The 20042-nt window shown below is 67.7% G+C and overlaps 5 protein-coding genes across 5 annotated transcripts; 4 read left to right on the top strand and 1 right to left on the bottom strand.

Annotated features, from left to right (window-relative positions):
- Positions 1-148: 148 nt before the first annotated feature.
- Positions 149-4555, top strand: EMIHUDRAFT_631914 (hypothetical protein; the record flags this gene model as incomplete). Its single annotated transcript, XM_005793815.1, has 12 exons — positions 149-568; positions 680-850; positions 917-985; positions 1070-1327; positions 1716-2084; positions 2159-2254; positions 2379-2456; positions 2522-2717; positions 2875-2948; positions 3022-3393; positions 3572-3687; positions 3805-4555. The coding sequence occupies 12 exons, from the start codon at positions 149-151 to the stop codon at positions 4553-4555; spliced, it is 2970 nt and encodes a 989-aa protein (XP_005793872.1).
- A 215-nt stretch (positions 4556-4770) lies between these two features.
- Positions 4771-5891, top strand: EMIHUDRAFT_199399 (hypothetical protein; the record flags this gene model as incomplete). Its single annotated transcript, XM_005793544.1, has 2 exons — positions 4771-5233; positions 5359-5891. 2 exons carry the CDS (start codon positions 4771-4773, stop codon positions 5889-5891), a joined length of 996 nt encoding a protein of 331 aa, XP_005793601.1.
- A 1472-nt stretch (positions 5892-7363) lies between these two features.
- EMIHUDRAFT_97425 (hypothetical protein) lies at positions 7364-9518 on the bottom strand (the record flags this gene model as incomplete). The annotated part of the gene is made up of 4 exons (XM_005793543.1): positions 7364-7615; positions 7842-7986; positions 8243-8642; positions 8828-9518. 4 exons carry the CDS (start codon positions 9516-9518, stop codon positions 7364-7366), a joined length of 1488 nt encoding a protein of 495 aa, XP_005793600.1.
- Positions 9519-9918: 400 nt separating this feature from the next.
- Positions 9919-11846, top strand: EMIHUDRAFT_97424 (hypothetical protein; the record flags this gene model as incomplete). The annotated part of the gene is made up of 2 exons (XM_005793542.1): positions 9919-10754; positions 10856-11846. 2 exons carry the CDS (start codon positions 9919-9921, stop codon positions 11844-11846), a joined length of 1827 nt encoding a protein of 608 aa, XP_005793599.1.
- Positions 11847-13090: 1244 nt separating this feature from the next.
- EMIHUDRAFT_433254 (hypothetical protein) lies at positions 13091-15711 on the top strand. The gene is made up of 4 exons (XM_005793541.1): positions 13091-13121; positions 14280-14501; positions 14763-14990; positions 15199-15711. The coding sequence occupies exons 1-4, from the start codon at positions 13119-13121 to the stop codon at positions 15469-15471; spliced, it is 726 nt and encodes a 241-aa protein (XP_005793598.1). The 5' UTR covers positions 13091-13118; the 3' UTR covers positions 15472-15711.
- Positions 15712-20042: the final 4331 nt, after the last annotated feature.

Genomic DNA, 20042 nt, shown 5'->3' with positions numbered 1-20042 from the left:
ATGCGCTAGCCGTCGCCCACCCTAGGGAGTCTGCCTCTTCCTATCTCTCTTCGCAGTCTCTCGCCGCTTCTCGCTGCAAGGGCAAAAATTCTTTTCCACCATGCATTCCATGCATCTTGCGACGCCAGTCGGGCGTCTGAAGGAGGTGATGACTCTCTCGGCGACCGACGTTTTCGAGCGTGCGATCGAGTCTGACACGCCGGCGTACCGCGAGGCGCTCGGAGTGGCCAAGCGCGACGTGGTCGGAATGACAAAGACAGTGGGACTCGCCGTCGAGAAGGCGGCAGAGTACCAGCGGGCGCTTGCGGCGGCGGCGGCGGCGCGGCGCGACCTGCAGCGCGTGCTCCTGCAGGCTGTGCAGAGTGCTCCGGACGGCGGCGAGCCGCTGCGCCTCGACGGCCTCGCCGCAGCCTTTGAGCAGCTCGAGCAGGCGGATGTCTTGCAGCAGCAGCAGTTGGCCCAAAACGTGCTCGAGCCGCTCGCCGGGCTGCTCGACGATCCGGTGGGCCTCGCGGCGTGCGCGCGCCTCTCCTCCGCCCACGCCTCGAGCGCGTCCGATTTTGCAGAGGTGCGGCCGTCGTGCTCCCTCCCCGCGCCTCCTGCTCACCCCTTCCGCGCTGCCTCACGCCTCACGGCGCGCTCCCCTCTTCTTCCCCACACCGTCCCCACACCGCCACAGGCGCTGGCGGATTTCCTCTCCCTGGAGGGGGAGGGCTCCTCCGCCGTCGCGGCGCGCGCCCACGCCAAGTCCACCGCCAAGGCGACGGCCAAGATGGCGTCTGCGATGGGATCCACCCTCGGCTCTCGCCTCGGCGCCGGTTTCGGGGCGCTGCGCTCGCGCCTCAAGCAGGTCATCTCCGACATGCGAGGAATCATAATATTCACACACGAGTAATCATCATGATCGCGCCAGCAGGAGATCTCCGACCTGACCGGCGCGGACGAGTCGCCCCGCCCGTCGGCCGCCGACTCTGGCAGCGGAGAGGCGCGCGGCCGGGCGAGGGGCGGAGCCGTCACGGGGCCGTCACCCGGACCTTCACCCGGACCCTTCCTGGAGCCGTCCGAACAGGCGGGCGCGGAGGCGGACGAGGGCGGAGGGGTCATGCCGGACTCGGCGGCGGCGGCGCTCGGCGCTGCGGCGGACGCCGTCGCGGCGGCGGCGAGCGACGTGTCGACCACAGCGCGCGAGGCACTGTCCGGCAGCGCGGCTCTCGCTTCGACGCAGGCGCGGGTCCTCAAGCACGAAGAGGCGATGCTGCGGGCGCGGCACGCGCTCGAGTCGGCCGTCGCCCAAAAGACGGCGGAGACGCGAATCACGCTCAACAAGGCGCGGCCCGACCCTTCCTCCCCCCCGCCTCGCCCGACCCTTCCTCCCCGCCTCGCCCGACCCCTCACACCCTGCCTCGCCCGACCAGCCCTCCGGTCGCCGCCCCTCATCCTCCCCCCCCTGCACCCCCCCCCCCCTTCATCCAGGCGCTCTGCGGCCTCGTCCACGCATCCCACTCCCGCGCCTCTCGCGGCGAGGAGCTGCTCGCCCCCGTCGAGGCTGCCGTCAAGCAGGCGCAGGCCGAGAGGAGGAGGCCGGCCGAGATCGGCGGAGATCGGCCGAGGCCGGCGGGGCTCCGAGATCACCCGAGAGCAGACGAGGCCGCCCGAGGCTTCAGTCGAGCAGAGCAGCTTCTTGACTCGCACGCTGCCGCGCGCTGCCCGGCCAGGTCGAGGCGGACGCCGACACGCGCTCGGGCGCGCTCGTGGCGGCCGCCGCGGTGCACAAGGAGCAGGGCGAGGCGGTGGCCGCGCTGTGCGCCGCCCTCTCCTCCTCGCCGCCGTCCGAGGTTGCGGTGCCCGAGTCGCTCGCGCGCGGGTTCGTGCCGATGCTGCCGGCTGCCGCGCCGCCCGCCGCCGCCGCCGCGGACGAGGGCAAGTTCCAAGCGGACGAGGGCGGTCTCGCGAGCAAGGAGGGCGTGCTCTTCGTGCAGGGCGGGATCCTGCGGCAGTGGAGGCGCTGCTGGTGCGTCGGCGGCGGGGGCAAGTTCCGCGTGTACCCGCTGCCAAACGTCGACAAGCGCGGCTCGGGGGCGGAGGAGCGGGCCGGGGGTGCCGGTCCCCAGAGGCGTGGCGGGGCGGTGGCGGTGAGCGAGTCGCGACTGCCACACAGGAGCGGCCTGCCATCGCCGACCTCGAGCTCGTCCTCTGCGCCGTCAAGCCGCAGCGCATCGGCACGCGCTCGTACCTGCAGCTGCGCTCGCCGCAGGCGCTGCCAGACACTCTCCAGACCACTCGCTCCGCTTCCTAGACACCGTTTAGCAGCTGCGCGCCCCACGCCCCCCTCCCCCCTCCCCCGGAGCTGCGACCCTGACCCGCCTGGTGGGCCGCAGGCGCAGCTCACCCTGCAAGCCCTGACGGAGGGGACGGCGCAGGCGTGGGCTGCCTTCTTCTCGCGCGCCATCGAGCAGGCGGGGCGCCGCGCGCCGCGCACGAGGCAGCCGCGACCCCGTCATGCGTCGGGACCTCGCCGCAGGCGTACGGCGTCGGCGGCGGCGTCGGCGGCGCGGGCGGCTTGCCCGGTGCCCAGCCCACCGAGAAGGGCAGCTCCGCGGGGGAGCACGCGCCGTCGTCGGGGGAGCGAGCTGCCGCACTGGCGCGGCTGCGTTCGCTCGAGGTGCCGTGCGCCGACTGCGGCGCCGCCCGCGCCGAGTGGCTCTCTGCCAACCTCGGCGCGCCTCGCCCCGGGCTGTACGGCCGAACCACCCCGCTGTTCGCCCCCGCCGCCGCACCCGCCCCCACCGCCCACACCCGCCCGCCGCCCAGACACGCCCCCCCTCGCCGCCACCAAAGGCGTGCTTGTCACCAAAGGCGTGCTTGTCACCACAGGCGTGCTAGTCTGCCTCGAGTGTGCCGGCTGCCACCGCTCGATGGGGACGCACGTCTCGAAGATGCGCTCGCTCGTGACCGGCCTCTCGCGTCCGGACGGAGCGGAGCGTGCCCCGGCGCCCTCACGCGCGGCGCGACTGCCCACAGGTGCTCGACGCGTGCGAGGCGCCCCTCCTCAACCTCGCCTGCGACCTCCACGAGGCGGACCTCGGCCCGCACGCGCCGCCGCCGGCTGACGGCGGCGGTGACGCCGCGGCGGCGCCCGCGCCGGCCTCGGGGGCCAACGCGGTGTGGGAGGCTCGGCGGCCGCTCTCCGTGCGCCGTCCGGCGCCGTCCGACGGCGCCGACGGGCCGGGCCCGCGCGAGCTGCGCGAGGTGTTTGTCCGGCTCAAGTACGAGCTGCGCGAGTTCGCCCTCCGTCCCGAGGAGGTGCCGCGCGGCCCGGGCGCGAGACCGGCCGACGGCGCCGCGTTGGGAGAGGCGCTCGCCGACGCTTGCCTCGCCGGCGAGCCTCTCCGGGTGCCACCCCGCCAGCCCCACCCCCTCCCCCGACACACCGCCAACACCGCCGCCACACCGCCACCCCCGCCACCCCCGCCGGCCCCGCCATCTCCCACCCCCGCCACCCCCGCCGGGCCAACTGCCAGCCCCCGCCACCTCTCGCGCACGCAACACGACTCGCAACACGGGACCGCAGGCGCTGCAGCTTCTCGCTGCCGGAGCGGACGCCTCCTACTCGCGCGACGGCGTGACATGCTACGAGATCGCAGTTGCTGCCGCTGCCGCAGACGACGCCTCGCCCGGCTCGGCTCTGTGCGCTCGCCCTCCCGCCCCGCCGGCCCCACCCCGCCCCGATGGATCGCCGCCGCCGCGTCACGCCACGCCGGCCCGACTCGTCCCGCCTCGTGAGCCGCTGTCGGCCTGCGCCAGGTGCGCGGAGCTGCTGTCGCACAACGGCGGCGTGCCCCTCGCCGAGCTGCCGCCGCTGCCCTCGGAGATGCCAGACGAGGCTGGGCCGCCGAGCGGCGGCGAGGGGCCGCCTTCGCCGCGCTCCCCCCCCGCCGACGCAGCCGCGACGGTCGCCGCCGCCGCAACGGCGGTCGTCGGAGAGGTTGCGGCGGTGAGCGTCGAGCTCTCACAAGACGTCAAGGCGGCGGTGGGGGTGGTTGGCGAGGCGGCCGTGCAGTCGGCGCGCACCCTCGGGCTGGGCGCTTTCGCCTCCTCGATCAGCGACGTCGCCTCCTCCCTTGGGGGCACCATCGGCGAGATCATCGCAGAGGCGCCGGCAGAGCAGCGCTCGCCCACCCCGCCGTCCGCCTCGCGGCATCCGCCACAGCGCAAGGAGCCGATCCCCGAAACCTCGCTGCCGCCCAAGACACCGCCGCCGCCAGAGGCGCCTGCGGCTCCTGCCGTGGCGGCTCCGTCGCTGGCGGCGTGCACGGCGAGTCCCTCGGCGACGGCCACGGCGGCTGAGACGGCGGGACCTGTGGCGGCGGCGGCTCCCGAAATGGCAGCGGCGGCTCCCGCTGTGGCGGCTCCCGCTACGGCGACGCCCGCGGTTGCGGTCCCCGCGGTCGCGGCGCCCGCGGATGCGGCGCCCGCGGTTTCGGCCCCCGCGCGGGATGCGGGGCCCGCGATTGCGGCGGCGGCGCCTGCGGAGGAGCCGCTGATAGACTTCTGAAGCACCCGAGGGCGCGCAGTGGCGCACCGTGCTCTTCATGTGGTCCGGTTGCGTCGATTTTCTGGTGTGTTCTCACGATATCACGTAGATCGTAGTCCTCGTGGTGTGTTCGTTGGAAAGGCGAAAGGGCGAAATTTCCCTACTTCGATCTTGCCGCTTGCCGTGTTGCGACGTTCGTTCGTTCGCACGCGCCGCAGAGAGAGCGCGTTGCCGCTATGATGAAGCAGCCGGCAGCACCAGCGCCTGACACAGCCAATCTCAAAGCGGCTGCCATCACCTCCGTGACGATGCTCTTCTACGCCTCTAACGACATGACCTGCAAGATGGTGATGGCGCGGCTTCCCGTGCCAGAGACGCTGGCGTTTCGAAATGGCCTAACGGTACTTGGGACCGCTGCAATTGCAGGGCCGTCAGCACTCCGGGAGATTGCAACGCTATCAAGGCGGGACGCCAAGGCGCTCCTCGCACGCACCAGTTGCGACATCACTCTCACCACTTGCTTTTTGATCTCGCTGGCCGAGCTACCTTTGGCGAATGCGGCAGCCGTCCTGCAGATTGCACCTCTTATAATCGTACTCGGCGGCGCGGTCTTTTTTGGAGAGCGCGTTGGACCTGTTGATTGGCTCCTCTCCATTATCGGGTTTATCGGCGCGCTCATCATTATCCGGCCAGGCGCGCGTGTGCAGGACACGGCGAGACCACCAAGACCTCGGCTGAACCCCGGCCTCCTCATCCACGGCCTCGGTAGCCGCGGCGCCTCGGAAACTTCCCTAATTTGAGCCCCGGCCTCGCGTCGCGCCCAGGTTGCGAGGGCTTCAACGCCTTTTCTCTCTGGCTCGTCGCCGCGGCCTTTGCTGGCGCTCTGAGAGATCTGCTCTCGCGCACCTTATCTGATGCACTAGCCCCGAGCACTGTTGCGCTCTCCTCGTCGACGGGTGTCCTCCTTTGGAGCCTCGGCTGGCTGGCCTTGACCTCGCAGGCCTACGTCAGGCCCTCGGCGTTTGAGGTTTGGCTCCTCGTTGCGACAGCCGGCAGCCTGCTCACCGCCAACGTGCTGGCGGTCGTCATGATGCGCAGCGGGAACGCTGCTTTTGGCGCGCCATTTCGATACACGCTCCTCCTCTGGGCGACGTTGCTGCAGGCAGCGTTTTTCGGCGCTTGGCCTGATAGCCTGACATGCATCGGAGGCGGCGTCATCTTGTGCGCTGGCCTCGCTGCACTGCACCGCGAGGGACGGCGCCGCACCGTCCGCGCAGCCCCGAAGAACAGCACGCATGTGGCCCCAGCGCCGACCCGCGCGAAGTTGTCCGAGCGGCTGCTGGAGTTGGAGGCGTGAGTGTTATCGCCGCGCACAAACTTGTGCGTTTTCCGTTTCGTCAGTACTACGTTACGGGCTGCCAATAGGATTAGGAAGATCGTGTTCGTACTCTGAACTCTCGCTCTCTGATTCAATGTCCGTGATTCTCCAGTCTCTGTACGGAGACTGCAGACTGAGACTCCTCTTCTCGGGTCCGTTGGCCTCTTTTGTAGGGAAGAATTTTGATACCCGTCAAGACGCCTGCTGGGGGCAGCTTCGCGACGAAGCCGTCTGCTCCCCCAGCAGGCACACACAAGACAGATAGGAGGAGAAAGGGGACGGTGGTGGGTTCGACGAGGAGAGAGAGAAGGTACTGGCGACGCGCACTGACTGACGTCAGCTCTGCCTCTGAAGTGCCCACCTTTCAGAGGAGCTTACTTGTCGCCAACCAGATTTCGATCTCGTCGCCAGACTCCGCCATGTGCCGCTCTCGCCATGTGCCGCTCGCTCGTGTCCGCCCAAGTGACTTGGACGCGCGGTCGAGGGCACCCCACCGTTCTTGGGGCGCGCTGGCGCTCACCAGCTATCGTCCCCCCACCCAGCCACCCTTTTTTTTTGAGGCTGTCGCTCCGAGAAAGCTCGTCTCGCAGCTCTGCGAGAAAAGGTATAAAGCCGTACGGGGGAAGGACCGTGAGTTGAACGAAATCGAGGGACGCGACCCACTTCGCCACAGACGGTCCCGCGCCTCGCCGCTATGACGGCTACACGCCCGCGGCTCGTGTGCGTGTAGCCGTCTTTGTCCGGAGTGAATACTTCAACGCGCTCGTCGGTGACGGTGTCCCTCGATTTCGCCGCGCTCGGCGAACGTACCTCGACAGCGCCTTCGGTGTGGCATGCATCAAGCTGCTGTACGGCCCCGGCATCGCCTTCCCAGGCTTAGCTCTCAGTCAAGATATTGTGGACATGGTTGGTCTCTACAATATATATACTGACACTTCACCTCCCAGAGCTCGTCCCGGTCCGTCACGGCCATCCTCGGCCTCCGGAGGGCCCCCGGCCGCGGCGCGGTGCGGCGGAGTCACAAATCCGACGGCAGAGCACCGGGACGCGGTCGGGCGATCTGAGGCCCAGTGAGGCGTATGCATTGCCCATCCAGGACTATCACCTGGACCTATCAACAGGGGCTGGAGCCGAGCAGGAGGGCTTTGGCGCACAACCCCTGTCGAACTCAGGGTCCTTCCCCTTTATCTTTGAGGTTTGACAATTCGTGAAACGGTTTGAATGAGTCGTCTCTCCATGTGCAGAGCACTGTCACTGAGCACGAGACTCTCCAGGACTCCACCGCACACCCGCACACACGGTTCTTGCTTCTTGGCCGCCGACGTTTTTTGCCCCCGGTCGTATACACACAGTGATTTTGATGAGTGATTTACACAACTCCGTACTCGTTTTACGCGTGACCACCGCCCTCCCTCAGCGCTCATGCTGCTCAAGGGCCTTGCGTTCACTATCTATCTCACGCCAGCCCACTCCCGGCTCGCATCTGCCAGCTTCGCGAGCGCGCGGCGGTGGTCCCTCTCGAGGGTCCGCATTGCAGCAGCGGACGAGGCCACTGGCAGGACAGCCGCGAGGTGGGCGACGAGCCGCGGCGGCGGCTCGGCGCGCAAGTGCCGCAACGCGCCGCACAGCTCGGCGAGGGCCGCCGCGTCGGCAGCGCCCAACGGCGCCGAGCGCTCGCCCGGTAAGCGGACGGTTGCAACCGCCTAAGGGGGGGGGGGGCGGGGGGGTGCCTGCGTGAGAGGCTGCCTGCGTGTGGCGGCCGCCATGCCCCCCCCCTCCCCCCCGGCAAACAGAGGGCGGGCCAGAGGGTCAAGCGAGTCCCCCGTCCAAGGAGCGCGCCTGCAGCAGCGACCGCTGGGCGGCACCTCGCTCGCAAGCCGCCGCGAGAGGCAGCCGACTGAGCGCCCGGAGCGCCACGCCAAGCTGCACCGCCGTCAGCTTGGGCGCGAACCTACAGCGCACGGCACCGCCGCCCTCTGGACGGCGCCGGCATGGGGTGCGGGATGGCGGGGGGGGCGATGCGCACTCGGCGAGGCGGGAAGCGAGCATCGGCGTGGCGGGCGGCCGGTCCCACCTATGGGCGAGTCGTGGACGTGTTGTGGACGTGTTGCGGACAGCGCGGCTGGCTGATCCCGCACCGGAGCTGCTTATTCTTAATTAATTATTAATTAATCCCGCACCGGAGCTGCGCGAGTGCGGCGAGGAGGACTATTTATTACTATTATTATTATATTATGAATTAATTAATCCCGCACCGGAGCTGCGCGAGTGCGGCGAGGAGGACTATTTATTACTATTATTATTATATTATGAATTAATTAATCCCGCACCGGAGCTGCGCGAGTGCGGCGAGGAGGACGAGCGAGTCGGCGACGCGCAGGAAAGAGAGCTTCTCCGCAGCCTCGTCGCTGATCTGCTCGAGCGCGACGGGCAGCCAGAGCTCGGCGGCGGCGAGCGCGGCGCTGAACTCGGCGAGCGCGCGCCCGTTCATGTCCGGGAGCAGGTCGGGCAGTCGGTCCGCCTGCGGGGCAGAGTGCCGCTGGATGTCGCAAGAGCTGTTTCGGGGCCCTATCTCGGACGGGTCGAGAGGCGGGCGGCGTGGCTTGCTCGCCGAGGCGCGCAGCAGCCGCTCGTCCGACACGCCGAGCGAGGCGAGCGAGGAGAGCAGCGACGGCAGCTCCACCGGCCCAAAGTCGGCGAGCTTTGCCGCCGCCGTGTCGACGACGCCGCCTGTCGCGGGAGAGAGCTCGACAGTGAAACCGCCGACGAATCACTCGTTAGTCGTCGACGAGAGAGCTCGACGGTGACGCGTCGACGGGTGGCCGCCGCGCCGTGCGAGGTGTGGGCAGAGGCCAACCGGCCGGCTGCGCCCTCGACGCGAGTCCGCCCATCTGGCGCTCCCATCTAGCGCAGACCGAGCAGCCGGCGCGGCGCGAGCCCGAGCCCGAGCAGGCCGCCGCACAGGTTGGCGAGGTCGATCGGGTGCAGCCCGCGCACGTCCGCCTCGGCGCGCTCGAGCAGCGGCCGCGCGAGCGCCTCGTCGCGCCACCGCAGCCGGCCGAGCGAGTACACTCCCGACACAACGTCGCGCAGCGCGAACGTCTCTGCGCGGCGGGCGCTGTGCGAGCACAGCTCGCCGAGGAGCGTCGCGTCGCGCAGCTGGAGGTACGCCGCGGCCTGCAGCGCGTTGGAGAGCTGCCGCGCGTTGAGCTGCGGCAGCGAGGCGAGCACGTCCGAGCGCAGCGCGCCGAAGCGCGGGTCGCGCGCCACCCGCGCCTCGCCGGCGAGGTGCGCCGGCATGCGCGTGAGCTGGCCGAGCGCGTAGAAGGCGGCGACGGTGTCCGCCGGCTTGAGCACCGGCCGCTTGGCCTCGTAGGCGCCGAGCACCTCGTCGGTGCTCTTCAGCTGGCTGAACTTCGGCGGAGCGCTGAGGGACTCGAGCCGCAGCTGCGTCGCTCTCTCCGCCCGCAGGATGCGCCGCTGCAGCTGCTCCTCGCGCCTCAGATCGGTGGCGGAGAACTGCGGCCGCTGCGGCAGGATGGCCATGGCGCGTCGCGGCGGCAACCATCGAGCGATGGAGGCGACGAGCTGGCGGGGCGGCAGCATCGTGTGCGAAAGGGTTTTCTTCTTACTTAAGTCGTCGAAGGCGTCGTCGCCCTCGTCGTACGTAGGGGACAGTTTCAATAATTTCGCTTCCAAAAAACGAGTGTGGAGTGAGCCCGTGCAGCCGTGCTCACGAATTCTCTGAACCCAGTCTTGCGACTGTCACTGTGCTATTTCGGGCCGGGGTTGTGCTTTTGTGTGAAGCGCCGACCCCGCAGTCCGGCCGGAAGAAATACTGGCGGTGAAATAAGAAATGCGGCGAAGTTTCGCTGCCTTCCAACTTCTGTGGCCGCCTGGTCGCATCCGTCTCGTGCACTCGTGCACTACCCTCTCGTCGATCCCTCTCGTCGATCGCCCTCTCGTCGATCGCCCTCTCGTCGATCGCCCTCTCGTCGATCGCCGCATGTCGCTCGACGCCCTCCCTCCCGAGTGCAGCGAGTGCGTCGCCCTGACGCTGCGCGAGCCCCGATCCATCCTCAGCCTCACCGCGTCATGCCGCACACTGTACGACGCCCTCCGCTCCTCGCGGCTCCTCTGGCGCACGCTCTGCCTCGAGCTGCTCGGGGCGCCGCTCGTCGACCTGCACCTCACCGCGTGGGGCTGCTCCGGCGCGGACCCGCGCTTCTTTCGACGCCTCTACCGCGCCGCCTCCCGCGGCGACGAGTTTGTGTATGCCAACAAGCTCCGCTCCGAGATGATCGGCGACTCCGAGCAGCTGGAGGCGGCTCTGGCCGCCACCGGGCACACGTCCACCGGCGCCGGAGGCTTCGTGGCGCTCGTCGGCGGCTGGCGACCCGACTGCTCGGAGCCGGTCCTCCAGACCGCCCTCGTCGACCTCTCCCGCCGGCGGTTGCGCCACCCCAGCCTCGCCGCTGGCTCTGCCACGCCCGCCCGCCGCATGCGCCACGCCGCCTGTTCCGTCGCTCGACCGGCGTGGCTCCCGCTGCCGGCCGGCCAGCGCCCCGCCCCCCTCGTCCTCGTCCTGGGCGGCGCTGCGGACGGCGGCCCGCCGCCGGAGGGGATGCCGGACCTGCCTCGCGGCGCGCCCATCCCCGGCGGGATCCGGCGGCTCCTCCTGCTCGAGGTGGCTGCGCCGGACGGCTCGCTCGTCAAGTGGCACGAGACGGAGGCGGCGGGCCAGGCGCCGGGCGGCGGCATGTGGCACCACCAGGCGGGCAGCTTTGCCGGCGGCACCCGCGCCGTCGTGTTTGGCGGCGACGTGCCTCCCGACGACCCCGAGTTTGAGCACATCGCCCACCGGCAGCACGCGAGGCGCCCTCCCCGCCACCCCCTCCCCTCGCCGCGCCTCCCCCCCGCCCGACCCCGTCGGCGCGTGGCAGGCACGTGTACGTCCTCGACCTCCCCACCCGCAGCTGGGCTCGCGTCGGCACGAGCGGCTCTGCGCCCAGCTGGCGCTCGCTCCACTCGGCCGCCGTCTTCCGCGCCGACGCCGCGACGCGCCGCGACGCGCTCGTCGTCCTCGGCGGGTCGGACGAGCACGTGCAGCCCTTCTCGTCGGGCCCGTGCGACGACTTTGAGCCTCGCGTCCTCTGCCTCACCACGTTCGAGTGGCACGGCCCGGCGGACCTCGACGAGCAGGGCGCGGGCGGCTCTTCCGGAAGCGAGCCGCCCGTGCGGTGGACGCCGGTGCCGCGCATGCGGTTCGCGGTCGGCGTGTACGGCCAGCGCCTCGTCGTCTACTCTGGGCACGGAGGCGTCCCTCTCCCGACGCGGGAGCTCCACCTGCTGCTCGACTTGCGCTCGCTGCGCTGGTCGAGGCTCACCCCGCGCAACCGCCCGTCCTCGCTCGCCAACACGCCCGCCGCCGCCATGAGCTGCGGCGTCATCGCCGGCGGCGTCCAGATGGGCTACTTTGGCATCCGGCCGTGCCCGAAGCTCGACGTGCTGCTCCTCGCCGAGCCGCCCGCCGACGGAGACCCAGCCGCCGACCCCGGCGCCGCGTGGGAGGGGGCGCCCCGGGCCGCGCCCGCCGGCGCTAGCGGAGCACGGCACGCGGAGGCGGCCAGCGGCGGTGACGACGACGAGGAGGAGGATGAAGACGACGACGACGACGACGACCGCGTCGTGCGCGTCAACGTGCAGAGCTCCGATGGCACGCAGCGCGAGTTGCTGCTGCCCCTCAGCTTCGTGGTGGCCTTCATGCGACAGCAGGAGTCGCAGCAAGGCGAGGGGGAGGCTGGCGGGGAGGGGACGTCGGAGGAAGAGGCTGGCGGGGAGGCGGCGGCGTCGGAGGAAGAGGTTGCGACCGCCTCCTCGGTTGGCGACGCGGCGGCGGACGCCTTTGCGGGTCTCATGAGAGATTTGGACTAGCTACAAGCCAGAGGGTCGGTTGGCGGTGGGGGAGCGGTCGGAGAACGTGGGCACAGTCCGTCGTGCGAGGCAGGTGGTGGTTAGTGCGTGTTGGCGACGGGCGGTCCTCAAAGATGTGAAGGTTTATGAAGCCCAACGCGCAAACGTCCCGTCTCACCTCTCTTACTCTAGACTCTACTCTTATGGTCTCTGTTCGGGAAACCTATATAGGCATACCGGGGCGCGGGGGGGAATTAGACACACCGACGCCCGACGAAGTGCCAAGAAGGACGTCATTAGTACGAAACCTCAGAAGGCCATGGGCGCCGAGAGAACCGATTCCCCGAAGAGGACAAAAGAAAAAGAAAAGGCTTCGCACCCTCTCCTTGCGCAGTGACCCTCGCTAACGGTGTCGCCGTTATCGGGGCACGCTATCCTGCGCAGGCAGGGCAAGCGGGGGAGGGGGGCAGTCCCCCTGGTCTGATACTGGGGTGTGGGTGTCTCCAGTCTCGGAGGGGGGCAAAAAGATAAGAATATCTAAAAAAAATTTAGACTCTACTCTTATGCGAAAGCGACCGTGTCGAGCTGCCTTGCTGCCTGCCGGACCCGCGTGGAGAGGCGTCGTGACTCGTTCGTGAGTATACTGAGTTACGTCTCTTACGAGAGACAGAGGCCGCGTCTCCCGTTTTGATCTCTCCCACGGTCAGTGGGCGCCCGCCCGCCGCCTCTGAGGGGGTCGGGCCCCCTAGTCTGAAAACCAAAATCAGCCTGCGAGAGAGGCACTGCGCGCCGCTCACCTCATGTGGGGATGTGTGCCGACACCAATACTGATCTAAAACCTGGAAACCCTTGTTCAAAGCCGACCCTGAGCGCCATCCTTCCTGCTCTCACCTCTATGCTTCCCCGCGCCGCCTCCTTGGCCCCCTTGGGCGTATTTTCTACTCCCAGTGGGGGAGGGCTCCCGGGCCCCCTCTTGTTTTCTGTTTTCTGGTTTTCAAAACGCCCGCCCGCCCGCCACCCCGAGGCGGCTCGGCCCCCCACTGACCGAGAGATCAAAACGGGACGGCCAGAGAAGGGACCGCTTTTAAGTTCGAGTGAGACGAGTGTCCACCTGTCCAGCGCGTGCGTGGCCAGTGCGCGGCGAGATTCAGAGATAGTTCAGATAGAGTAATCCGTTCTTTAACAATTCGGAATTTACAGCAGGAACCGCCGCGTCTCGGTACGCGGTTGAAAAAGAAACGCCATCCGCGTTTCTTTTGGTTCGCCCACGCGCAGGCTCTGAGCAAGAGCAGCATGGTGTGTGGCTCGCGCGCCCTGCAGTCAACTCCGCCACGCGCCCTAGGCGTTCCCCTCGCGAAGGCGAACGGCCCTCTGAGGCCTGCGCCCGCGCCGCGCCAGGTGGCCGTCCCCGAGAGTCGGTGCGGAGCGACCCGCGGTCTCAGCCCACACCGGGTGCGGTGGCGCTTTTGGCGAATCATCTTTTACCACGCAAGACACCGGTTGCGGGGGGGGGTATAAAGGCGTCCGTCCCACGTTGGGTTCAAAACGGCGAATGGCACTATATACGTTCGCGTATTGATAGTACCGAGCGCCGAAGCCCCCGCTGGGGATGGCTAGGATTCCTATGTCCTACGTATTACTCCTTCCGTGTTCATGCATTCGAGGGCGGCCCGCACGAGGGCGCTCTGTCCTACGTATTACGTCCGTCTTCACGTATCTCGTATCATGCAGACTCGGCCCAGACCCTACTTCGCGCTGCCGCTAATGCCACCCGCACCCCGTTGTGTGCGCGGTTAACAGGGTCGACAGTTGAGCTAGGGAGTGTGGTGATATGCGAACGCAGGAGATAAAATGCTATGCGGCGACGTTCCGTGGGTAGGATCAAGTCGCCGCTCGCTTTCATTACAAGCTCCTTGTCACGTGCAAGTCTACGTGCGTCCTCGGGGCTACTCGAGTAAGGCGTAGCCGAGCTGTCACAGAGGGAGAGAGAGAGAGTCTCCCTCGCTGCGCGTTTGGCCATGGCCCTCTTGTTTTCTGTTTTCTGGTTTTCAAAACGCCCGCCCGCCCGCCACCCCGAGGCGGCTCGGCCCCCCACTGACCGAGAGATCAAAACGGGACGGCCAGAGAAGGGACCGCTTTTAAGTTCGAGTGAGACGAGTGTCCACCTGTCCAGCGCGTGCGTGGCCAGTGCGCGGCGAGATTCAGAGATAGTTCAGGCAGAGTAATCCGTTCTTTAACAATTCGGAATTTACAGCAGGAACCGCCGCGTCTCGGTACGCGCGGTTGAAAAAGAAACGCCATCCGCGTTTCTTTTGGTTCGCCCACGCGCAGGCTCTGAGCAAGAGCAGCATGGTGTGTGGCTCGCGCGCCCTGCAGTCAACTCCGCCACGCGCCCTAGGCGTTCCCCTCGCGAAGGCGAACGGCCCTCTGAGGCCTGCGCCCGCGCCGCGCCAGGTGGCCGTCCCCGAGAGTGTGCTCAAGAAGCGCAAGCGCCAGGAGAAGTGGGCCGCTGACAAGGCGGCCGCCACCTCTGCTGCTGAGACCAAGGCTGCCGCCAAGCGCAAGGACATCTTCAAGCGGGCCGAGGCGTACGTCGCTGAGTACCGCTCTGCCGAGCAGCAGCTCGTCACGATGAAGCGCGCCGCCCGGAAGGCTGGCACGTTCTACGTTGAGCCGGTCCGCGCCGCCAGCCGCGCCCAGCAGACCGCGCGCGCGCGCGACACCGTGCACTGTGTGCATACGGCCCCGCTCGGGGTGTAGCCGGGCGACCCACCCTCCGGCGGCGTGGCTGCCGCTGCTGAGGCGGGGCGCAGCGATTGCCGGCAGCGCCAGCGCAGGGCGGAGAGGGGGACCGGCAGCAGCCTGTCGGTCGGCTCCCGCGCCGCTTGCCGACGAGCTTCAAACGCCGACCCCGGCGCGCTGCCTCGCCCACCTCAGGAGCACAAGCTGCTCTTTGTGATGCGGCTGCGCGGTATCAACGGGATGCACCCCAAGACGCGCAAGATCATGCAGGTCCTGCGGTTGCTGCAGATCAACAACGGCGTCTTCATGAAGGTCAACAAGGCGACGATGAACATGCTGGTCAAGGTGGACCCGTACATCATGTACGGCTACCCCAACCTGAAGACCGTCAAGGAGCTCGTCTACAAGCGCGGACACGCCAAGGCACCCTTTCCCCTTCTTCCCGCCCAACCCCCCCCCCCCCCTCTCCCGCCCAACCCCTCCCCCCCCCCCCTCCCCCTTCCCCCTCCACTACTCGCTCGCTCGGCCCGTCCCGGGCCTCTTGCCCCTGCCCGCGGTGCACGCGCGGCCGACTGGTCCTCCCCGCCCGACCGCCACGCCTCACGCGGCCTCCCCGCTCCCCCCGCTGCAGGTGAACGGCCAGCGCGTGCCCATCACCGACAACGAGATCATCGAGAAGGCGCTCGGCGAGAAGACCAAGGGCAAGATCATTTGCATTGAGGACCTCGTGCACGAGCTCTACACCGTGGGCCCGCACTTCAAGGAGTGCACCAAGTTCCTCTGGCCCTTCAAGATGAACTGCCCCGTCGGCGGCTTCTCACGCATCCGCAACCACTTTGTCGAGGGCGGCGACGCCGGCAACCGGGAGGAGTACGTGAACGAGCTCATCCGGCGCATGCTGTGAGGCGCCCCCCCTCAACCCCCTCCGCCAATCTGGACGCCGCCGGGCACGAGGCGCCACACGCCGGGCGCGCCGCACGCCGGGGGAGTGTGGCGTTTGTCTTGGGTACTAATGGCGCGTGGAGAGAGAGAGCGGCCGGGCGGCGGCCGCGCGTGATGGCGCCTCGTGTGCTGTGTGGAGCGTCCTCCTTGGCGGAGCGTCGATGATTAAACTTTGACTATTTTACGGGCTTCCCCGATCTATGAGACAAAACTCAATAACACTATCACTAACCGAACGAACTGCACAACTCTCAACTGGCCAGTGGCATGTTGTGCGAGTATATGGGACAAAAGCGTCGAAAATGTCCCAAAAAAGCGTGTCTCGAGTTTGTGGCAGCCCCACAGCCGGCGCGCGCTGCCAGGAAGCACCGCTCGAGTGTCGGCCGCACTCCCTGGCACCCAGTGAGTGCGGCCGACCGACCAGACCGATTAGGCTCGACGCCGCGCTCGCTGTGGGGCTGCCACAAAGTCGCCGCCGAGCGTGCCACCGACGGCGTCCTGGCGGAGGTGATGGAGTGTGAGACCTGAGGCTGCGGAGGTGACGCCTGAGGTACCGGCCCGTGCACAGCGACTCAGCCGGCGACCGCCACGGGCTCAGACGAGACTTGTCGACTCGTTCCGGCTCAGCTTCACCGTGGTCATCGGGCGTCTGTCGACGTCAGGACCACCCATACAGCTCGAGGGTTTGAGGTCGCAAGAGCCAAGATGGTGGCGTTTGGACATCCCAACCATCACACAAGACAGCCTGTAGGTGATGGCGGGACGGCGCAGTGTTTGTGGCACTCGGCAGTAGGCACCCGCGGCACGGCCCCGCTGTCGGCTCTCGCGGGCTGCAGAACCGGCCCCAGAAGGGGACGTTCCGGGCGAGTGTGGCAGCTCCTTCGCTAGTATGGGCACCCTCTATCATAGCACTACTGATCCTGGTCATTAGAGCTGCCAGGGATAGCGTCAGGAGCCGGTAGTAGTCAAAACCCCTCATATTTGAGACATCGTGTCCCATATACTCGCACAACATGCCCAGTTGAAGTGTGCGATAACTATCCTCTATCTCGAGAATAAACATTAAACTATAAAGAATGGTTTTAAAGATTAAAGACGAAACGACACTAACGAGCCGAAAGCCGCGAGAAACACACGGTGCCCAGTCGAGACGGCCCCGAGACCGAGAGCGGAGAGAGACCGGGGTCGCCCTGGCCAGCGCGAGAACATCACATCTCATGGACACACACACAAATCACACACACACACACATCGGCACCGAGACCGGACGCTAACCCGCCCCCTCACGCGCCAGCCAGTGCGAGGAAGCGAGAGAGGAACTCGCTCTCCAGATGCGTCGCCTTCGCGCTCGGCGCGAGCCCGGGCACAAACTCATTGATGTGCACGCCCGCGTTCGCCGCCGAGCCCTGCAGGGTCGTGAGCACCGACGCGAGCGGCACGGCGGTGGCGGCGAGCTGCTGCCCCTCGGGGAAGATGCCCCGCTGCTCCATCCCCGGCCGCGCGTGCTCGAGCAGCATCTCGCACGTGTAGAGCAGAATCCACGCCGCCCCGCCCCGCGCCCCGCCGCCCTTCTCGCCGCGGCCGATGGCGGTGACGGGGAGGATGCTGTCTTCGCTCGCCGACGCGTTGAAGCAGAAGTAGGTGTGCGCCCCAAAGGCGCGCGCCGCCTCGGCCTCCTCCGCCGCGTGCGCCTCGCCCGCGCGCGCGAGCCGCTCGACGGCGCCGAGCAGGCTCTCGACGTGCAGCGCTTGCGACATGTGGCAGAGCGGCGCAAAGTACGGGGCGGGCAGCGCGGTGAAGCGCGAGTCGTCCGCGCGCTCGCCGAGCGTCGGGTCGAGCGTGACCATGCCGAGGCCGTCGAGGGTGGCGGCCGCGAAGATCTCGCGCCCGCGCACCGGCTTGAGCACGAGCTCCGAGCCGGCGGGCGGCTGGTTGAGGGCCCGGAGCCGCTCGAGCTTCGCCGCGGAGGAGGCGAGGACGATGGCCTTGCCGCCCGCGCCTGCACTCTCCGGCACGCCAGACTCGAAGGTGAATGGCGCCTCGGCGCCGCTCTTGACGTCGCGCGTTGCGAGCAGCTGCCACTCCACCTGGCAGCAGCAGCGGAGCAGCATGCCCGCGGCGACGGCCGAGTCGGGCGCGCCCAGCAGGGCGACCACCCGCTCCGCGTGTCTCGCGGTGAGCGCCGCCGCGTCGGCGAGGCCGAGCTCGCTCAGCTCCTTGGCCGTCATCTCGCCCACGGACGGCGCCGCCGCCGGCAGCAGGTTCGCTGGCTTGACCTGGATCGTGCTTCTTCCCTGGCTTCCCTGGCTGAGCGCGACATTCAGCCGTCCCTTGGCCGCGTCGTACCCGAGCACCGTCACCCGCTGCCCGTTGAGCTCTGGCCGGCTCTTGAGTCCCGTCAGCACGAGCCGCGTGCCAGCCTCAAAGGGCGGCGGCGGAGCGGCCGCAGCTGGCTGCGGCTGGGCGGCGGCCGCGGGCGGCGGCGGCTGGGCGGCGGCGGGTGCCCGCGGTGCGGATGGAGGCGCGAGTGCTCGACGTCGACGCAGCACGAAAATCAAGGCGCAGGCCGCCAGCCCAGCAAGGGCCGCGGCCGAAACAGCAACCTCTCGGCGGCGCGACATACGCTCCGGCTGCCGAGAGCGCGCCAGAGCGCCGCAAGTCAAGATGCACCGCGCATTTCTTGTGCGGCGTCTCAAACAAAGGCCGAGGCGAGCAATCGAAGTGTCAAAGGATGAAAACAGCAGACGGGAGGGCCCTCGCAGCAGCCGGGGCCGAATCCTGCAGCCTTAGTCTTGGCCCGATCCGGCGGCATGCCACGCACGGGTAGGCGCGTTGAGGCTGGCCTCCTCCTCTGCGCCAACGCGGCTTGTGCCGCAGCTTGCGTTTGCTGCCAGACAAGAGGAGGAGCAGGGCCGTTTGGCGATAGGGCCTGTTCACGCGCTTCAGTGAGTCCAAAGTGAGTTTATGACTGGCTTCATTCAGGGCCACGGCGACCGCCCGCGCTGGACGCGGCTGCAGAGTGTTCACGCGCGCGCGAGACGTGCAGACAGGGTTGCCAGGTGACTAAATCTCTCTCTCTCTCTCTACCTCCTCCTGGAAAAGTTATTTAGGAGCACCCCCCTACCGCCGCCCAGTACGTGCTCCGCAGCTGAGCCCACGCACCCCACAGCAGCTCAGGGACACAATTAGCTCGCATACGAGTGCTGGTACGCACAGCTCGACGCGTACTCGAATGCTGCCACTGTCATTCTAGCCGGCGAGCGGCGGCGTCACAGCGTCGACTCTCGCATCGCGATGAGACGCACTGCTTGCCCAGACGCGCGCCTTGGCGCGCTCCTGTGGGGCAGGAGGAAGGCCAGCGGTTGTGCTGCGCAGGCCCGGCCGTCTGGCTGAAGGGAGCAGCAGCTGGCGCTCAACAGCAGCGCTGTCGAGCAGCGCAGCCACACCACACTCCCGCCAAGCCACGTGTCATTTCCCGCCAAGATTTGGCGCCAAAATGGCACTTTAGTGTCCACCTAGCCACGTGGTCGCGGCCTGAAGCTCCAAGCTTCTGGGAGTGAGGTCCCACATCACAGGGCTCCATTTGGCTCAGTTGGAGGCACCGTCCAATCGTTCGCCGATGTCCGAACCGGGGTGCTCCTATATAACTTTTCCAGGTGGAGGAGATATACAAGGAAGGGACCACAATCTGCAACAGTGCAGTGAGGAGTTCCTCTTGGGGGAGGCCCTAGATAGAGGGTACCCATGCGGGGGGGAGATGGGGTACCATGGCCCGCCGCAGGCGCCGAAATTTTCGGGATTTTTTCTCCTTGCGCGATTTTTCACTTGTTTTCAGTGTATGTGGCTCTTACGAACATACCCAAGGGTGGACTGCTGACAGGCACAGGGTTTTCACGGGAATTCGGCGTACTTGCGGCCATGCTATCACGCCTTGCGACAGCCTGTCGGCGCTGCTGACCGTGCCCTGCTGCGCAATTGACCACCTGCATAGCTCGCGGCCTTAGTATCAAGCATTCAGTGACGACCTGATCGTACGGCCAGTAGGAAGGTGTCCTTCCAGCCGCGTGCACGCTTCTGACGCAATGCGCGTCACAAACTGCCTCGGGTTGGCTGCTGGCACTCTCGAGGCTATGGCTACACAGCCTCGCGCGCATGGGCAGTCAAGAGGGACCATGCACCTTCTAAGGACCGCGCCGGCGCCTCTCTCTTGGACCGGCAAACACGTGGTGGTCTCGTGTCACCGATGTGGGACCAGTGCGGCATGTCGCGCCAGCCATCCACAGCTCTGAACTGCGCCTCACCACTGACCGGGAAGGCCGCCAAGTGGGCCAGCACCGGTCGCACATTGTGGCAGCAGTCAGTAGTGCATGTCTGATAGCTAGAGCAGCAGCGTCAGGGTCGCAGGGTCGGATCGTGTCAAGCCTCTCGCCCGGCCGGCCGCGTACAGACGTCGGCCTGTCGGTGCTGTCTGCAGTGTTCTGTCGGCGGTCAGTGACCGATCAGGTCGGAGTTTTCTGATGGTTGGAGGGTCTA

This window comes from Emiliania huxleyi (genome assembly GCF_000372725.1).
Source record: "Emiliania huxleyi CCMP1516 unplaced genomic scaffold EMIHUscaffold_10, whole genome shotgun sequence".
NCBI lineage: Eukaryota > Haptophyta > Isochrysidales > Noelaerhabdaceae > Emiliania > Emiliania huxleyi.
This window is presented reverse-complemented; position numbering and strand designations above follow the sequence as displayed.

Coding starts and splice junctions, on each gene's coding strand:
- EMIHUDRAFT_433254 (XM_005793541.1), top strand. Junction 14,502..14,762: donor GCACGTTCTACGTTGAGCCG/GTCCGCGCCGCC, acceptor CGCCCACCTCAG/GAGCACAAGCTGCTCTTTGT. Junction 14,991..15,198: donor ACAAGCGCGGACACGCCAAG/GCACCCTTTCCC, acceptor CCCCCGCTGCAG/GTGAACGGCCAGCGCGTGCC.